The sequence below is a fragment of the Gossypium arboreum genome, chromosome 12 (genome assembly GCF_025698485.1).
Source record: "Gossypium arboreum isolate Shixiya-1 chromosome 12, ASM2569848v2, whole genome shotgun sequence".
NCBI lineage: Eukaryota > Viridiplantae > Streptophyta > Magnoliopsida > Malvales > Malvaceae > Gossypium > Gossypium arboreum.
This window is the reverse complement of record NC_069081.1, coordinates 114,289,350-114,309,389: the sequence shown is the minus strand read 5'-3', so window position 1 is coordinate 114,309,389 and position 20,040 is coordinate 114,289,350. Positions and strand designations below refer to the sequence as shown.

Genomic DNA, 20,040 nt, shown 5'->3' with positions numbered 1-20,040 from the left:
TAATTATAGATTAAAGATTAGTAAAAGGGACTAATCTAGCAATTAGACCCTAAGTGCCATGTGTGTGAATGTATGATATAACATGTGTAATAGTTGGTATATATGTGTAATAGCTATAAGATATTTTATGTTATAGCTATTACACATGTTAATTTATATTTTTATAGGTTAATAATAATGAGTAAAGAAACATAGAAAGAGTTACAGAGAGCAAACGTGAGAAAGAAAGAAGGAAAGAAAGAAAGAAAAAGAAAAGGAAAATTTGAGGATTAAGGCCCTAAAGTTTAATTGGTAAGTTGTTTTAGTTCATTTTCTTATGATTTTTATGTTTATGGATGCCTAATTCAAAGTTCTACATGTATGAGGTTAAAATGAAGAAAATAGAAAATTTTTAGATATTGATTTGGTTGAATAAATTGAGGTTTTATGGGTTAAATTGATAGGAATTGAAGTTAGAAGTGAAAATTGAGTGATTTATTAAAAGAATTCTAAGTTAGGTTTAAATAGGGATTAAGTTGAATAGAGCTCAAAATTTATGTTTTATAATAAATTTTATGAGTTAGAAATTGTTAATGAGTTGATTAAAAGAGAATATGAAGCTTAAGTTAAAGAAAAAAGATTAGTAATGGAAAAAGGACGAAATTGGAATTTTTGTAAAAGTTTGATAGAAAGTGAAAATGTGTTTTATGAATTAGTATATTGATGATTTTAATTGTATGATTGATAGTAGCAAACGTAGCAATCGGATACGTCATCAAAGAAGGAAAAGAGAAAGTGAAGGAAGATATCGATTAAATTCGATAAATAGTGGTTTGTATTTCTATAAACCGAGCTTAATCGTTATTGCTATATTTGATATTTATATTGTATGAAAATGTGAATGAGGTAAGTATTTTTACCATATTGAAATGAATGTGATTTTGAATACCCTATTAACAAATGTCGGGCTAGTCGGATATAGTTGACATGTCATAGGAATTGGAAGTATTGGGATATTCCGACATTGAGTCGATGAGACACTATGTGTCGACTCTTCGTTAAAGTTCGGATTTGTTCGATGAAGTACTTTGTGTACTATAATGTTAAAGTTCGGATTTGTTCGATGAAGCACTATGTGCTTATCCCGGAGTGTGGGTTGGATCCGTGTATCCGTTAGTGTCCGAGTTATGTTAATAAGGGTAAATAAAGTAAAGGTTATTAAAGTCTGATTGATATTGAATAATAGCAATAATGTGTTTGAATTACCATGTTTTAAAGTTGATTAAGCTATTGTTTATAGAAATACCACTGAGAGTATTCTCAGCGTCGGTTTGTTTCGTCTTGCAGGCTAGGTACTGAAAGTATAAGGACTCAAAGATACAAGCCGATCCCCAAACTCAAATTGGTGAAGTTTCTATCTTTTAGAAAATGGCATTGTACCTAGGATGTCTTTTGGTTATTTTGAAAGTATCTAAGTTGTTAAGTGATATTTTGGTATGTTTTATAAATGTTACCAAAACCTTAAGTATGGTATGTTTTGATATGTTAGTGAAGAGTAATAAGAGGAATTGTTGGTAAATGTTGTAGAGAGAAGAAATGATAATGTTATAAACTTAGTTATCAACATTTTATACTAAAACAGATTTGGACAGTAACAGTAGTCCAACTTTGAAAATATACCAAAAATAGTATAAATTGAATTAGATGATGAATAAAATATGTAATTGAATATTAATGAATCTATTTTTATATGGAAGAAACAAAATAGGTAAAAGAGTTGTATTTTATGAGATATTTACGTTTTGGGGAAACAAGGTTAGAACAATTTCTGGATTCCCTGTTCTGACTTTATAAATTCACCATAAATTGTGTATTAATAATTAGAACTCAAACTTTATATGTATGGATTCCTTATTGAGTCTATTTTTAATTGAAACAAATTTCATAGTCATTGGATTTCTGTACAAGAAGAAATTTGATTCGTAGTGCAAAAGGGTCAGAGTAGCCGAACCCTGAAACAGGGGAGACTTCTTCTAATAAACTGTACTAATTTGCCTGACCAAAAATTCTAGAAAAAAATTAGTAGGTAGATATATGAGTCTAGTTTCAGGGAAAATTTACGGAATTGGATTTCGAGTTTCGTAACTCGAGATATGATTTTTTTAGCGACCGTGACGCAGATGGATAGTTTACTACGAAAACTGTTTAAGTGCTAAGATAAGTTTTGTAATGTCTCCTGCTTGACTCCGGCAACGGTCTCGGGTAGGGGGACGTTACAATAGTACCCAACCACTGTCGGAAAAATGTATTTGTTTGACCCTCCATGTCACTCTCAAGTCGAGTCATTCTTTGGCGAAAAATGTGTGGCTCTAGCTCGTACGCTGTATATGTATTAAGAAAAGTTAAGTTACAGTATTGCCCTAAAAACTTATATTGAAAAGATAAGGCAATCGTTTACCTATTTTCACAAATTGTCTTTTCCAGTCTGCATTTTTATAATCTGTAATGAAGTTAGCTGCGATGTGACGGATGCAGTAAACAGATCTATATGGTACACCGGAACGTCTAATGGCGGCAATTAATCATTTCCCTCTATCAGAGATAATGCAAATATTATCATTGCTAATAACATACCTCCGCAGGTTGGTAAGGAAGAATTCCCACGATTCCATGTTCTCCTTATCTACAATGGCAAATGCTATCGGGAGCACGTTCCTGTTGCCATCTTGAGCAACCGCAATAAGTAAGATCTGTGTATATTTTCCATATAGCCAGGTCCCATCCACTTGCACAAATGGCTTGCAGTGGGGAAATGCGGGCACACATGGATCAAACGTCCAGAACATCTGATGGAAAATTCGTTTTACGACGCTAGTTGGTCATCTGCGCCGTAATAAGGTCGTGTCTGTAGCTCAATGACGATCCCTGGTACGTACTCCCGCATAACGACTATCCATCTCTGTAGCTCGTTATACGACGCATCGAAATCCCCATACAATTGCTCCATTTCCATCTGTTTTGATATCCATGCCTTTCGACATGACACTCGATACTGAAATCGTGCTTGTATTTCGACAAACAGTACCGAAACTTTAATGGTCGGTATGTCCTTCACTATTGACATGATACACGTACAGATAGTTTTAGAATCAAGTTTTCGATGATCTTCTGTCATACGTGTTAATGTGCATGTGTGAGGCCCAACAAATTTACGTATCTCCTACATCTGCGAATTTTGAATAAATGCAGCTCGTACCCGCCAATTGCAGCTTCCGCCGACTTCCAACACTCCCCAATATATAATGTCGGTTTAAACACTGTAACTTTATAATCTACTGATATATTCATGCTATACCGCTTAATAGCAAATACACACTCTTCTTTACTTTCGAATCTCTGGCCGACGAATAACTCCTCAGGATCAAAATTTACGGCCAGTTGGTGAGCAGGAAGTATTTCAGGGTACTTTGGAAACTCGGCTACATGCGCCGCGTCGGGGTCTATGAGCGACATATGTGGCCCAGGATTATTGTGAATCACAACACGTCGCATCTGGTTCCCGATCGAAGACGCGTTAATGTTTCCATCGTCATTCACGTCTTCATCATCAATATCATCGGCGACATTGTCCACATTGGGATCACTATCACTATCCAATTCTTGATAACAAGGATCACTATTATAGTAACCATCATCACCAACCACATCCATATCGGGTGTAATATTAATATCGATATCGATCCCATGTATAGTCGATTCACTATCAACGTACGATATTAGAGCCACCATGCACGGTTCTTAAGCTCTATGTTCTTCACCATATGCAGTGAGATTTTCATTTTCCTCCATACCGGCTAACTCAGCAAATAAGTGAATCGGTGCATTTTTGTCACTCCCATTCCCACAGTAAAGAGCGATCATTGTCTCCACGTCTTCGTCTTCTACAAGTTCCATTTCAGTGAATTTGATTGGATCTGTCGAAACTGGAAACTTGTAGAAAAGTTTCGAGATCCTTCTCCCACAACGTCTAACAATTTTTACGTTAATTCTTCCCTTCATATCATCCAACGAGACATTTCTATTAAATTTCATTGCTATTTGTTGTCGACATTCAAATATGCACCCAATGGTTGTTGTCAAGATAATTCCATCGAAATAAACGCATACGAAAAACTGATTATCCATCTTCAATGCTCAATCTGTTAAAAAATAAACAAACTTTCTCAAAATAATTTCGAACACCAAATAAACTACTTAAATAAAAAATTTAATTACTCAATATGCAATTTTTTTATTCATAAGCTCATAGTTTTTCAGTTCTCATTTTATACATAATCAACATTTATCTTTACATTTAACCATTTAAATTAAGTTCTATGTTTTCTTCCATCTCCGACCCTGTATCTTCCTCTGGGAAATACTGTACAATCCAATTTAGATATTATTGATTCTCTTCATATTCATCTTCTACAATCCAATTTGGGAATTTCTCGGGATCTTCTTCCTCTTCAATTTTTATAACGGGTATTGAAATTAGAAATTCTCTTGGTAATTTCCTAACATCTAATTTATCCATCCATGGTATGTCAATCACATTTTACTTCCCAGTCAACTTTTGTGAACCTATACTTTGTCTCGCTATTTTCCTTGCTCCATAAGAAATTATAAACTTTACGAAGCATATAACTAGATTCCAATAGGTTCGTGGTACCAATTTCTTCCAAAGTTGGTCTAAAACAATTTGATGTTCCCGTTCTATTAATGTCCCTCTAAGGGTTAAGTATTGAACTTTATTCTTCCTAATCATTTCATGACCTTTCCACAACACTTCTTGCATCTTTTTATTTACTATCATAACGTGTTGAACAATGTCTTCTTCTGGTTTCATTCTGTAATTTTACACTTCTCTCATTATCTTATCAACTTTCTCCCTTCGTGCTGAAGTTGTTATTTCATCAGGTAATACCAAATATGTTGCCATTTCTAACAATATCTATAACATGCCAAATAAATTTCATAAACATTATCTAATCAACCTAAAACAGTTTTTTACCTAATAATATAAAAATAAAATAAAATACCAAAATAAGTTGTTTGAAAGATTAAGTGCCAAAAGTGCCAAAATGGTACTTAATCCTTCAAACAACTTATTTCGCTATTTTATTTTATTTTTAAATAATAAGGGTAAAAACCTACCTAAAACACATAAAACAAAATAATACATTATTTACATAACATAAATAGGCTTTTTAGGTTTTTTTACAATAATAATAACTAACAATAATTATGGTTTTTACTAACAATAATAACAAGGATTTTTACTAACAATATTAATAACTAACAACAAAAATAATAAAATCAACAATAATAATAACAAGAAAACACATTAACAATATAAAAATTCATTATTTAAAAAAAATTATACTTCTTTTTTCCTTCTTCTTTTTCTTCCTTCTCTTCTCCTTTCTTTCCCTTTATTTTCTTCTCCTTGCTACTGATTCTTGCTCCCGGAGTTGCTGGCTCTGCTTAGTTTTATAGTGCTTAGGTGCCGCCTGTGGGACCCACACAACTGGTGCCGCCTCTGCCAGAGGTAACACTGGTGCCGCCTCTGGCACCAACATGACCCATTTTTTATTTTTATTTTTCGTTTTCAGTGTTTTTTTTTTCTTTTTCAATTTTTTTTTACTGTTGAGGCCGTTACGTTAGGGTGGTGCCGCTTGTCAGAGTGGCATGACCACCCTGACCATACCATTTTCGTAATTAATTTTTTAGGTGTATTATTTTCGAATTTTTTAATTTTTTTATACTTTTTTAGTAAAAAACCCATAAAAGACAACACTATTTTGTTCACGTTTGGTCTTTCTTGCACCCTTTTTATATAAGTTTCAATTCAGTTTAGGGAAAGCATTATTTTTAGGGGCTTGGAACGGATTTATGGGCTGTGATAAAATTTATTTTCATTTTTGAAAATATATGAAATGCTTCTATACAGGATCATCAATTATTTTTCAGATTGGCATATGCCTTCCATGAGATTATTTTTATTGACATGTGTTTTGCCTTTTTTTTCATTGATAAACATAACAATGACTTTAAATATCAAGAGTTTCTTCATCAACCCCCAACTCTTCTTCAATTTTGTTTCATTTTCTTTTTAAATGAGAAAAGAGACAAGAATCAGTAAAAAGGAAAAGCAAGAAAAGCACTAAACTTATATTTGATAGCACCATCTCCTTGTATTTTGTCCTATTAAGAGTAGTTTCGTTTATCTACAATTAAGAGTGAAATATATCAACTAACTAAAATTGAAGCTATTTCTCCCAATTTGGAGAAAAATTCAGGGTCTGTAGCTGAAAACAGTGAGACTCATAATTCAATGAATTCTTCACAAGCTAATTGGAAAAAGTTTCAAACAAATCTGACGATACTGTTTTTCTTAATAGATCGAAGCTTTTTCGTTCCTTAAAGTTTTGATCAAGGAAATTCTAAGTTATTTTTTCTTCCTTTATTTCATTGATTTTTGTTGCAATCTCATCCATTAATATCATTGTTTTTCGAAAACACATTCATCAAGATCATCCGTAGACAGAAAAAGGAAAATTGATTTTGACGCTTCAAATCCTAAACCAATACTGTGTCAACCACCTGGCTAGCTAGCTCTGTCATATGAAGCTTTTTTGTGTTGCATATTAATGGCTTGTTTTCTTATTGTTGGAGATGAATGATAGAGTAATAATTGAAAAGGAAGATGGGTTTATCCCTCATATATCTGAAAACAACATTATGTATAACTTTGCGAAAAAGTATCGTGTGTTTTTAATAATCAAGGGCACTCTGTTTAATATCTCGATGCGAAATTAAAAACCAGTCCTGCTTGTACTTAATGTTTTCTTAAGTTTATAAAATATAAATAGCAACTCCCCCAATATGTAACTTTGTACCAAAAAGAAGTATATAATAAGCCAATGAAATAGGAAATAATAGACAAAAAAAAAAAAAAAGTAATGGCAGAGATCTGTATGGAGTTCAAAAGAAAAGAGAAAAGGGGTTTGCAAAATTTCTTTCTTTGCTTCACACGTTGCTTTTGCTTTAGGGGATCAAATCCAAAAAAACTGAGAACCATTTCATCCCTATTCGTATGTTTGATTTATTTACACTATCAATGGAACAATCCACAAGCTTTCTTCAATGCACTAAATACAACAAATATGAGCAACACCATCACCACCTTCTTGGAAGCCAACACCCTAAGATTTATCCTTAAACCGTGTTTTCTCATTAATCTCGTTGTTGTTGTTCCCATCATTAAAAGCCAAGAACCAATTAAGCAAACCAGAGTTTTCACGATCTCACCTGATCCGTTCAGGTTTACTGCATCACCTGGGATGTTCACATAGAACCACTTAGAACCCACATCATTATCTTCTGGGCCGTCTAGGCCAAGGCTTTCATTCAACCAACTGGATAACCAAATAAGCAACTTAGCAAGCCATGCAACCTCAACATCGGAGATGGGGCGTTTCATCCAGTCACCCTTGTATGTGACATTAGCTGATGTTTGGTTGCCAACTCTTCTGGGCTTGAAGAGCTCATCACGGGTGTGTTGAGGCTGTCTCAGTTCAGGTGAAATTGGAATTGGCTTCATCGTAGAGCCACCAAACAAGTAGCTCACTTTTTCTTTTAATGAATCTATGATCTGCAGGCTGTGTGCGTGTGCAATATCACCACCTTGCAACTCAGCTTCTGCACGCAATATAAACAACTACACCAACAAAATCATTGTCAACAGATGACAACATGTATTGCTATAGATTACATAAAGTGCAATCACAAATGTTAAAAGTTATAAAAACCTGAAGTAGTCGTTGTCCCCCATCTTCCCCATCACTAAAGAGTTTTAGATCTTTGTTCCAGTTTTCATGCAAGAAAGATCCATCAGCATCACTTTCACATAATCCATCCTCCCAATCCTGATGTCACCAATAACAGAAATGGTGAAATGAAATGTGATGCTGAGACAGACAATTGCGCATATATGCTCAGTCTCAACAAATATGGGACTGCCCAATGAACCCACCTTAGAAAATATTGCAAACTGATAAATGAATTTTAAAAAATGAAACTTCTAGATTTGGAGCCTTATTTGCTTAAACAGATAAGCGAAAGGAAACGAGTATAGAGATTCAGTTCATAATCTACCTTCAATTGTTCACGAATTGAAGGAACAATTCTATACAAGCTATTGAGTGCTGATTTGCTTGATACAGCTTGTTTAGAATGAAAAACAACATCTACATTCTTTATAAGATCAACCAGCTCTTTAGAGGATGTCAACAAACTTATAACCTGTAAAATAAGATAAAGAATGAGAAAATTCTTAGCAGAAAAATAGAAGAGAGTATTCTACCTTAAATCATAAGAAAGGCTAGGTACATATACCAATTACCACTACCAAGTGCACAGTGTTATCCGCCTTATTTCAGCATTCAGCTTAATACTTCTCTTGTTACTACACCTTAAGAACACAGTGTTGGGAGCCTATAAGATGATACTCAACCACGATTGAAAATGAGAGGGAATCTGTACCCTAAAACCATGAACAGGCTTCTAGAATGCCTAGACAAACTTTTATTGTAAGGCCATCAAAAGAAATATCTTCCTCTAGAAGTCACTTGCCATAACTCTTCTAAAACACATACAATTTTGGGGCTTAGCTTATAGAACAATTCAAAATCTAGGCTTAATCTCCTAGGTCAGAACAACCGAAGCACCCCACCACAGCAACCCAAATTGAGTTGCCTACTAGAGAGCTCCATACACCAGCATTTCACAATGTGAAGGAAGGAAAAAAAGATGTCCTTTCAGAAACTCAGACTTTTAAATAACCTCATAACCATAGGGTAGACTAGTTAGGATTATCAGACTGCAACCAGAATTTTTGGCTTCAACCAACCTTATATATATATGGCTAGACCATCATATTTAAATCAGAAGTAATATACATTTACTTAAACAATGCCAGAATAGCTACAGTTAAGAAGCAAACCTTCAATACCATCTGGGCAATTACTTCTGGATCTGTATGAAGGAACTTGTGTGCAAACCCAATAAAATGCATAAACAGTGAACTGTAGTATAGAAAATTAGACAGCACAAAGGCTTGCCATACAGGCGAATATCCAGAATTTTGAGACTCTGTTTCGTGATTCCTCACATCTTTACTTGATCCATTGATAACCACATCAAGCTCTGCAAAATCATCCAAGCTGATTGTCCAAGGCTCCATATAACTAACCCATACAGAGAACACCTGAGATGTATTCTTCATTGAAGTTCCCACAGGAGAAAACAAGAATGTTCTCAGTATAAACCTATACAATGGCCTTTGTATCCAAGAGTTCCAAGAACCAACCGAACACACACTAGGCGACAAGGAAACCAAGTCCGCACTGTCAAAACCACCAGAAACTCTCCATCTTGGACTTTCATTACACTCAATATTGTCAAACCCATCAGTACTCATCACTGAGCTTAAATTCAAGTACTTCACAAACAACTTCACCACCTCACCCAGCCCGCTTGTTGGTGGGATCTCCCCCAACATTGACCTAAACGGAAACGACACACCAAAGGATTTGCATACATTAACAGGTAGTGGCGAAAAATCATTATCAACCAACCAATAATGCACAAAAACGTTTACCAATAACTCAGCACGAACTATAACAGAACCATCACACTTCAAAGAGTAATTCAAAATCGAACTACGATAGGGTTGGTGAGCACCCAAATCAAATATAGGCACAAATGCACGAAGATAAGCATATAAAAGCTGAATATAAAGATTACCCTCAAATTTTTGCTCCATTTCACGCTTACTTGACCCTGAAAACCCCCGAATTGAGCGTGTCCAATTCTCTAACCTAAACTTACTGCTTCTTTTTACAGAATTCGAGTCCAAGTTTTCGCTGTTCCCTTTACAAACGGGGTAATAAGCGAACCAAAACAGGTAGTATTCGAAAACATTCAATTGAATTTGACATAAAGAGCCCTGAACAGCATCTTCCTTGACTTTACCTTTAAAGAAAGGGCACAAATCGGATATAACCCGGAAATATTTTTCGTTAGACAACATGAAGCGGACCCACTCGGGGAGGCGTTCGACAGGGAAAACGTATTTGACAAGGGAATGTCGATCAACAGCTGAAATTGAGTTCATCAAGGTTCCGTTTGGGGAAAGGAGGGAGAAGATTTTGGAGGATAAATCTGGGAGGCTAGATTGAGAGGCAAGTTCGACCCAGCCATTGGACGGGGGCTTTTGAGACGGTGGCGGAGGAGGCAGTGACGAGGCGTCATCGAAGCCGAAGAGTTTGCAGATTAGGACAGGGAAGGTGATGGAGAAGAAATGGCGGGATTGGTCAGGTGAATGCGATTGTAGGAAGAAATCGATTGAGGCGCAGGTGGCGGAGATTTGGGAGGGAGTGGTGGAGGCGAGGATTGCAGAGGCCAGGTCTTGGGATCGTGAAAGGGAATCGACGGCGTACGAGTGAGGGAGCATTATTAAATTTTACGGCAAAATTAAAAAAGAAAAAGAGACTAGGGTTTTTGCTTTGCTCGGAAAGAGAGACGCAGGGGGAAAGAAAAAGAGAGAGGAAGGGTTTTGGCCTTAAGCTTTATGAGAGAGAGAGAGGGGGGTGTTTTTAACTTTTCTAATTTAAATAAAAAGGAGAAGCAAATGTGGCGCGTTTTTAAGGGGGAGAGGATTTTTGATGGAGAAATGATGGATAAGGCCGAATTTCGGCAGAACTTTCTTCGGTGGTACCGTAGAGCTATTGCGTTGCCGATTTGAATTAATACGGCTATTTGTTGGGTTTTTCTTTCCCTTTTTTTTTAAATCTCTGCCAATCAAAGAAAAGAAATAAACGTAGGTAAGATTTCTTAGCTCTAATAAAGTTAAAGCTGACTGATACCTCAGTTTGAAATTTATGTTGTTTCTTTCTTATAATAATTCAATTATCCAATGAATTCTTTATTGAAATTGTATTATTTTAAGAATTTTATTTTATAATTATTAAATAAGAATGTGAAATCATCTCGCACCTGCAAGATGATCCTTAAAAAAATTATAACCCATCTCTATAGATGAAATAATATCTATTTTAAATTTATGATCCGGGGTGAAATTAGATGGGGTATGCAAGGGTTTTACCTCTAAAAAAATATAAAAATTTGTCTTTTAATTCTATAAATATAAATTTTAAGTTAATTTATTGGTAAAATTGTATTTCAATCCATCTCAAAATTTAAAATTAAATTATACCCTCTCAAAAAAAAAGAGTTTAATCCTTAAAAAATATAAACTTTTACACTAATATAATGTTGCAATTATGTTTTAAGCTCACTTCAAAATTTATAATTAAATTTTGACGCTTCTAAAAAATTTTAATTTCAAATCTAATTATTTTAGCGATGACTAAAGTTAATCAATAGCATCATTACCAACCAAAGAATCAAGCCATAACATGAAGATAGTAGCCACAGTATCAATTTGTCATTTTACGAATATATTTAATTATAACTATAGAAGTTGTGCACTTTTTAAACAAACCATCTCAACTAAGAATCAAACACTCAATTAATACAAATGAATGCAGAATAGGATGATAAAATTTGTTTTTAAGTCGCAGATTTAATTTAGGGCTTTAAATATTTAAAAAAAAATTAAATTTTAACACAACCTGAAACATTATCAAATTCAAGTCAAATAAAATAATTAAAACAAATAACTAAGATAAATAAAATAGAACAATAAATTAAATTTTAGAACAATAAATAATAAAATAAAGAAATAAATGGAAAAAATAGAATGTGGCGTATAAAAGCTTTAAAAACAAAAAGAATCTACAACCCCTTTACTAAAACGATCATAACTTAAGTTGCCGAACTCGAAATCGAGTGATTTGAAGTGTGTTTTGAAACTAAGAGATGGATCTTCGAATATTATGAAGACATCTTAATCCAAATATGTCAGATGTCACCCAAAAATTTGTCGTAAATTGACTATTCTTTTCAGCTTGAAAATTTATAGCTTGGTTGAATTGACTTTAATACATTTCATCTATTCCATGCATATATCATTCCTCATTTCCTCGAAAAGATTCATTCTTGCATGCTGATTTTAATCGAACCTTGGTTTGATTTGCTTGAGCTTTAATCTTATTATCGAGTCTTGAGATAATATATACTCATCACATTTATGGACCTGAAATTAAGTCTTGAGAGTTATATTATCCACACTAACAAGGCAATTTGTATGCATAGATGAGGTTTTCACCGGAATAACGGTATCACTAGGAACCTCTGCTTCGTCCTCACAAATTTATTGGAACTAAAAGTCTCGTATTTCATCTTTCAGACCAAAGACAAATTCATCGGAAGGATTCTTGAGGGAAGCAAACTCAATTGCACTGAGAGATTAAATGTATTTGACGTCATTACTTTTATAATGAAAAGTGGACGAAAAGGGAAGCATCAAAGTTTCTGGCCAGAATTAACCATGACCCTACCTCTAGTTTTCTATTTATCTATCTAGTTTTTTCTTCCTCTGTATCTGTTATCCAAAAATAAAAAATAAAAAATCTCTAAATAGTTTCAATTATTTGAGTACCAACCTATCTTCCGGTTGGAAGTTTCTTTTCACCCTATCAACTTTTTTGTTTATTTTTACTTTAATCAAATTGTTTTCATAATATTTATCTATAAATGATATATTGGGCAATTGAAAAGTAAATTGCAACACATAAAGTTTGGCAACAACATAAGAAAATAGTGGTTGAACATTTTGTTTGGCACCCAATTACCAAAATTCAAACCCTATTGATATAAACTCCTTTAATTTATACTTCAATTTATACATTTGATATGATATTCAAATTTTATATTAGCATAAAAAGTATAAATGGATATAACTTTTAGGTATATACGTATTATATACCACATGATATATAATACGATACTAATAGTACTTTGAATTTCTTGAATTATATATTATAGCTAGATGATCGCACTTCTAAAAATGTTTATAAATTAAATTGAAGTTTGCTTTTAAATCCCAAGAATACAAAAAAAATAAATCAGCTTACTAAAAGTATATCCTTAAATTTATCACACCACGATTTTTAAGTAAATAACTAATGCCATAATCCAAGAGATTGGAGATACTAGAAGTCTAGAGCAGCGATACCTGACCTTTGAGGTGGTAGATATCTCTTCACTTTATTCATTAATGACCTTAATATATGGTTCAAAATGGCACGGTGCTTTGGTTATTTGTTAGAGTCTTGCAGTGCGAATTTGTTGCTTCAATATTGGCCGAACATATTCAAGGTAACCATCTGGCACGACTGTATCGTTCAAAGGATCTTTCCATGCTTCCTCATAGAGCCTTTGATAGACGTTTCCATTATAGCAACCGAGGACCGAGCCAAGGTAGTGGTCGGTGTAATTGAATGCATCTACAAGGGTAATGGCATTTGGACGGACCTGAGAAGAAAATGAGATGAGAACTGGCGGATTTGCAGCAGGCTTTTCATGCTGAGCACCCTATTAACTAAATTGCATTATTGAAACAAACCTGGGAGTACAACAATCTCAGCTGTTCATTTGCTAGTGCACCTTGCTTCGGGGTAATGCAGCTGGTCGTGACAAAATCACCGAGATGTTTGTGTAAAAGATGCAAAGCATATACATTACAGAGAATCTCCAACTGTCTTTTCACTCCTTTCCCTGGTATGTCTTGTTGCAGTTTCTCAATGTACCTGAAAAAACACAAGGAACTATCTTAGAGGACATTTTCGGAAAACAAAAAGTAGCAGCCAACAATAAGTGGGATCTCCTTCAACTTTGGTCAGTAATTCCTTTAAAAATGCCATGAAATTTAAAATTTGACGAGCGCGTATATTTCAGCTCCTTCCATCCAAAAAACCAATCAGCAGTGAGAAATTTAGGCTCCCTTTGATTTCAAGAAACAAAGGCCATTTTTGTTTTCCTTTTCTTAGAAAATGAAAAACATCGAAGAAAACATGTTTGGTTGAAATCTTTAAAAATGATGCTTTATAAAAAGTGAAAATAATGAAAACAAGGGTTTTTAATTTTAGATGATTTGGCTCTGGTACAAATTTTTATTTCTATTTACCAAAGGTGTTTTTCAATTTTTAAAACATAGAAAATTAAAATTGTGCCTTGGTATTAATTTTCGGTCCCCCACACTCTGAAAGGGAAAAAAGAGAGGAAAAGACTGGAGAGGCTTACTTGGAAACAACAATTAATTGACAATGAGCAATTGCAGCCTCAAGCAAATCAGGCGAAAGTTCAGAAAAACCTGAAGACAAACAAAGAAAAAGTGAAAGCACGTCAAACATATGGACATCAACGATTTCAAAGAGAGGCTACTGCACAGCCTTAGACTGACAGCATTTAACTATTTGTTTACAATCATAAGAAGATGATGTTCATTGAAAAATTCATCCAAAGTTTTAAAATATATGACTCACAGTATGCCAAAATTTTCTGATAAGATTGAAAGTGTAACCATACAACAGCGAACCATGCAAGAGAGAACTTGATTGAGTCACATGCCAATGAAAGATACTGATAAAAGAGAATACTTTTTCTTTAATCAAGGTACAAAGGACGTACCATCTTCTGGGTTTGAAAATTTGCTAAGGTTTTTTGCGCAGGCAATAGACATCCTAAAAGCCCTCGCTTCAAATGCCTCCAATATTACACTTGGCTTTAGCCAATCTTCAGCTGTGAGTCAATACAAGGAATGAAGTATTTTTATTTACCTAAACAGATAGTAATTGTCAGTAAGTACAAACTAATATAAGACTGGCACTATGTATACACAGTATTTGGCAATAGTTTGTAAATAGAATGGAAAAAAAGATCAAAAACTGTTAAGAAAGCAACAATGAGTGGCCAATTTACTGATAGAGATAAGACGAATCCTAATTAATGTTTGTAAAAACAAATGTTTTCAATCTTCTGAGACATGAAATTATAAGTTGCAGACAAGTTCAAGAGAACAAAAACATATAAAAGATACCCCTTTCAACTTCACAGCGGCACTGCATGAGGTGTTCTGCTCGTCCCATGTAAGCTGTTGTTCCAACAGGCTTCTTCCCTGACCCCAGCTGGGAAACAGTTTTCATTAGAAATCTTGCAACCTACAGAAACATTCCAGTTACATTTTCATTAAATGGCATCCAGAATCATTATCGACACAAAATCAAAGAATTTTAGAATTCATTCCCTATTTTCAGTTGTGATATCCCTTTTTTGTTCTTTACTATAGATTCATCCAAATCTTTATAAAATACCATGAAACACAAGAAGTACTAGCTAACATGAAACTGAAGTCAAAGATTCTAAAAAACAGATTGCAAGATATACTATTCTATACTCAGATCAAGTCTCTGTTAGAATATTGGAATTCATCCCCTACCATAAAAAAATGAAGATGATGAAAGGTGTCAAAATAAAGATTGATTCTATTTCACATTTCACATACCTGTAAGAGCAGCACAACATTGTCTCCTTCATAGGTACAGGTAGGTATATAAACTGCAAATAACTCAGGAAGCCCACTGTTAGAGAGATAACCATGACCACCACATAATTTCCGGCATTCTTCAATAGCATCCTGCAACCATATTTATTTTGTTCAAGCTAAAAGCATTCCCCCCCCCCCCCAAAAAAAAAATAATAAAATAAAAAGAACCCTTAGGTATAATTGAGTCATTGAATGTTATTCTGTAATGAATGCACAAATTTTTGAACATATAGACAGACTGTTTATGCCATCAAAATGGTGATACAAGTAATGTTAACTAGCCAACAATAAAAGTTATTAAAGCTACAGAAAAATAATCAATAAATTACAAGAGTGGTGAAGGTTGGTAAAAGGAACATACTGCAGTTACAGAAGTAGTCATAGATTTTAACCCTGCAGTACATGCATGAGCCTCGGGTAATGTGGAGAAATCATTCGCTTGCAATCTTTGTGTCACATCAGCGTATAGCCATTTCAGCCACTCACCAACAAATCTGAAAGCATAGGCAGAAGCAAGCAAAGGAAAGAGTCTGCTTTGCTGAGTTTTATAGTCAATCACCTGAAACAAAATAAATGAAAAAAAAAAAGATGCATCAGTTTCAGCGTATGAAAAATTAATTCTCAAAATACAGCAGCAGCAAATCAGAGATTCTTCATCACATTTATTTGGAAGTTTCTACGGGAAAGAACAATCCATTACAAGTGATCATAGAAGGTAGCCATGTATAACAGCAACCCATACTTGAAACAACATGCATATGTGTATAAGATCCAATATATGGTACCTGGGTCTCTGGACCGCCATTCTGGGAACCAAATTGCCTACGAACAGCACTGTACCTTGTTGCAATACAAACTGCCCTAGCTAAAGCACAAGAAGCATCAGATACAATTGTTTGTCGGACATAGACCATAGTGCCATAAACCAGCTGGCGAGGCACATCAGATTGCACAAATTTCCCTTCTCTTGTAACCTGTGAAACACTGAGACATTTGGGGAGGAAAAGGAAAAGCAAACTTCAGAACTGTCAACTTGTTTGTCCATGAAAATGACGCTATAAGAGTGGCACTTCAACTCAGTTATAATTGGCTTCTTTTGGGTGGTCTTCTTTTATTGAGGAAAGAATTTTTCTGAGCAGTCTAAAACTTCTATAGGGTTAAGAGAAGTAGCAGAAAATTTCGCATCTTTCTAACTTCACTGAGACAACTGCTCATTGTAGGAATTATCCAAGAAAACTTCTTGAGAAGATGCTTCGCACTATGCAATTCTAAAATTATAAGTTTCCTCAAATTCTCTCCAGAGAATGGGTAACCAGAGAAACATCAAATGACAAATGATATATTAGCCTTCAGAAAAAAAGAAGAAGTCAAAAGAGACAAGGACGTATAGAGGCATGGTTAGAGAACAAACCGCATTAGCATTTGGTTCCTTGGAATGCGCACATGATCAAATCTCAGAAGACCATTGTCCATGCTGTTATATGCCCCACTTCCAAATTTCATTCCAATATCACCTACTGTTATGCCTGGAAGAGGTGAGTGATCATCCAAACTACGCAGCTGGACAATAAAACCTGAAAACATGAATTCCTGAATTAATATCTGGAATACCAGCTAAATAACATAATAAGTTTAGAACTTACCATGCACTCCATGGTCTTGAGCACCTGTTATAAGACGTGCATAGACCACAGCATGTGTGGATACTTTACCCAATCCACCAGGCCACCACTAGTAATGACAAAAAGCTGATTAGAGAGCGTTAAGTCAAGAAAATACAGGAAGATCAATATATGATTAAAACCTTTTACAAATAATATAGGGTTCCAATAAGAAAACAACGCATTGCACACTAGAAGAGGAAGAGAGAGGAGTAAAGGGAGTCTTAGCCAAAAAGCATTGAGAAAACAATTGAAGAACCTCTCCTGATATATTGCTAGAGTGATGTAACTAATCAATGTGAAAGAAAGAATTGGTTAAAGGGTTGTTAAACATATTACTCACTTTGCTTGAAGTCAATGTTGGACTATGAATGACAAATTCATCAGTCTGAGGATCAAATGTTGCAGTGGTCTCAAGCCCTTGGACATTGGAGCCATGACCAAGTTCAGTTTGTGCATAGCATCCAATTATTTGCATCTTATATGCCATTGGCAACCACTTCTCATGCTGTTCCTCGGTTCCTTGTCCTTTAATTGCAGGTATAAACATTCCCTATAAAGGGAATACACATTAGCAGGTATAAACATTTATAAGACGCTTAGCATTTAAATGGCATATTCAGTAGCTGTGAGCACAGAAACAGGAAAAGAAAAACAGAACTACCCAGTGAAGATCTGTGAAAGCAGGCTGATCCACATAAGACCTTAGCATATGGGCCTCTTCTTCTGTTACAAGAAGATTTTAATATAAATCAGATAACTGAGGGGAAAATCAATTTAGAGGAAGAGAAAACCAGCTGAAAACAAACCAGAGAGACGAAGCTCAATTATCCGCTTCCATGCATGAGCAGCTTTTCTCAAAGTATCTTTAAACAAGTCCTTCCTGCTTAGCATAGTTCTGTTATCCTTTCGAAAGACCTTAAGAAGATAGCAACATGATTACTTAAATTATTAAAGAATAACATTAAAATTCCAGAAAAGAAAACCGAATCTAATCCTTTAGTTTAGGTCACTGAAGGAGGGAAAATTTAGTAATCTAGAATTTCGCTCTAACAGCTTCGTGAGAAACAAACAGTAAACGCATTACTTCAAAGAAAGACCTAAAAACGCGCCGTATGAGTGTAAACTATAAAAGATTATTGTAAACAGTATCTTTTTAATCCAATTGACAACAAGAAGCCAAACTTTAGCTCGATTGTTTTCCTACATATTCTCGCGAATCAAACAGAAAGAAAAATAGCTCAGAAACGAATTAACAAACGGTAAAACGATAATATGTTTCTCATATTAGAAATTCCGTTAAAATTTAATAAGTATTTCAGTTCCATCCTCGAAACCAAACACAGAGGAAACTGACATGTGAATCAAAAGAGGAAAAAGCAACAAAAATTTAGCAATAAAAGAGCAGAAAAAATCATTAAAATAAAGAAACTAAAAATTTTTAAATTTCACATGGTTTCAAGTTATAGGAAAAAAAAACCAAATTTCTTAAAACATAAACGTTGCATTCATCATATAAAGCCAAAAAAAAAAAAAAAAGAGGCGAGTAAAGAAAATAAATCACCGGATCGCTAGCGACGAGACGAGCCATTCGATCCGAGATTTCATAGTTTTGACGAGAACCAGCCCAAACGATCTTCATCTCTTCCAAATCGAACTCCGCCTTGCGCCTTTCTTCCGCGTGGTAATCCAATGCCTCCATTTTTTTCTCGATCCAAATTGAAAATTCAAAAAAAAAAAAAAGCTAGAGAATTCGTATTCTGTAATTTCAGATTTGGTTATAAATAATGAGAAAAAAAACACAATGCGAAAAGAAAAAAAGAAAGCTAAAAAGGAACAACGAAACTAGATAGGAATGACCTTATAGATACGCCTCTGAGATCGGTTGGGCGCTTCACCATAATATACAAAGACAAAGAGCGGCGGGTTTTATTTTAGTTAAATTTAGTTAATATTGACGTTGCATTCTTTTCCTTCTCAAATATTTCTTTGTTTTTGTTTTTATTTTATTTTAGTGAAATATTAAGAAATTAAAAAGAAAAGATACGTGAAAACTGGAAATTGGATTTATGTCAAAGGAAAAAAGGAAAGTGTAGATTCTTTTACCACTTGATAATATCTAAAATAGAGAAATTGACTGGAATATACTTTCTTTTTTATTTCTCCTACTATATTTTTTTTGTTATTTATTTTTTTGTGTTTTTTTAAGAGTATTTTGAGATCTTCGTTCTCGAGCCCTTTCAAACATAAGCTCTCAGATTTAAAGATTTAATCGTGCAAGAATTTTTTGTATTTTGCCATTGTTATCCTATCAGTGTTATTAACAATTTTATAACTTTTTATGTTAGGATAGCAAGTCGCGAAATTAAAGGGTTAGTATGAGTTTGAATATTTAAAATAAAAAAATTCATTAAAATTTTAAATTAATAAAAATTAAATTACATTTTGATTTTCTTAAAAATATAATAATTTAATTTAATTTTTAAAATTATAAAGATATAGCCTAACCCGAAAGCCACTTGAAATGTAGGAGGGTTTGTGCAAAAATATAAGCTTGAAAAAATGAGTTTAGACAAAAAAATAAGGCTCATTCAAAAAAAAGTTAAACTTCGGTTAAGTCATTTTTGGCCATGACTCATCTCGAATTCACTAAAAGACAAAAATATATTTTTAATATTATTTTCTTATTGTATTATCCCTATTTTGCTACCATTATTATTTAGATATTGTATAAAACTTATTTTATTGTTAATTTTATTATTATTTTAGAGACATTTATTTGTTAAG

General features: G+C 34.0%; 2 protein-coding genes across 3 annotated transcripts; both read right to left on the bottom strand.

Annotated features, from left to right (window-relative positions):
• Positions 1 to 7,027: 7,027 nt before the first annotated feature.
• Positions 7,028 to 10,937, bottom strand: LOC108476586 (uncharacterized). Its single transcript, XM_017778834.2, has 4 exons — positions 9,026 to 10,937; positions 8,179 to 8,325; positions 7,833 to 7,949; positions 7,028 to 7,741 (listed from the first exon to the last, which is right to left on the bottom strand). Exons 1-4 carry the CDS (start codon positions 10,535 to 10,537, stop codon positions 7,139 to 7,141), a joined length of 2,379 nt encoding a protein of 792 aa, XP_017634323.1. The 5' UTR covers positions 10,538 to 10,937; the 3' UTR covers positions 7,028 to 7,138.
• A 2,073-nt stretch (positions 10,938 to 13,010) lies between these two features.
• On the bottom strand, positions 13,011 to 19,307 carry LOC108479405 (peroxisomal acyl-coenzyme A oxidase 1). Of its 2 annotated transcripts, none has more exons than XM_053022843.1 (15): positions 19,114 to 19,307; positions 18,818 to 18,997; positions 18,063 to 18,171; positions 17,918 to 17,979; positions 17,597 to 17,806; positions 17,236 to 17,323; positions 17,004 to 17,166; positions 16,378 to 16,576; positions 15,954 to 16,151; positions 15,551 to 15,682; positions 15,086 to 15,206; positions 14,677 to 14,787; positions 14,290 to 14,359; positions 13,613 to 13,796; positions 13,011 to 13,521 (listed from the first exon to the last, which is right to left on the bottom strand). In XM_053022843.1, the coding sequence occupies exons 2-15, from the start codon at positions 18,953 to 18,955 to the stop codon at positions 13,312 to 13,314; spliced, it is 1,995 nt and encodes a 664-aa protein (XP_052878803.1). In that variant the 5' UTR covers positions 18,956 to 18,997; positions 19,114 to 19,307; the 3' UTR covers positions 13,011 to 13,311. The 2 variants fall into 2 exon arrangements, with proteins under 2 accessions (XP_052878803.1, XP_017637467.1); XM_017781978.2 differs by having other exon boundaries at positions 18,818 to 19,013; positions 19,114 to 19,295.
• Between the last annotated feature and the right edge of the window lie 733 nt (positions 19,308 to 20,040).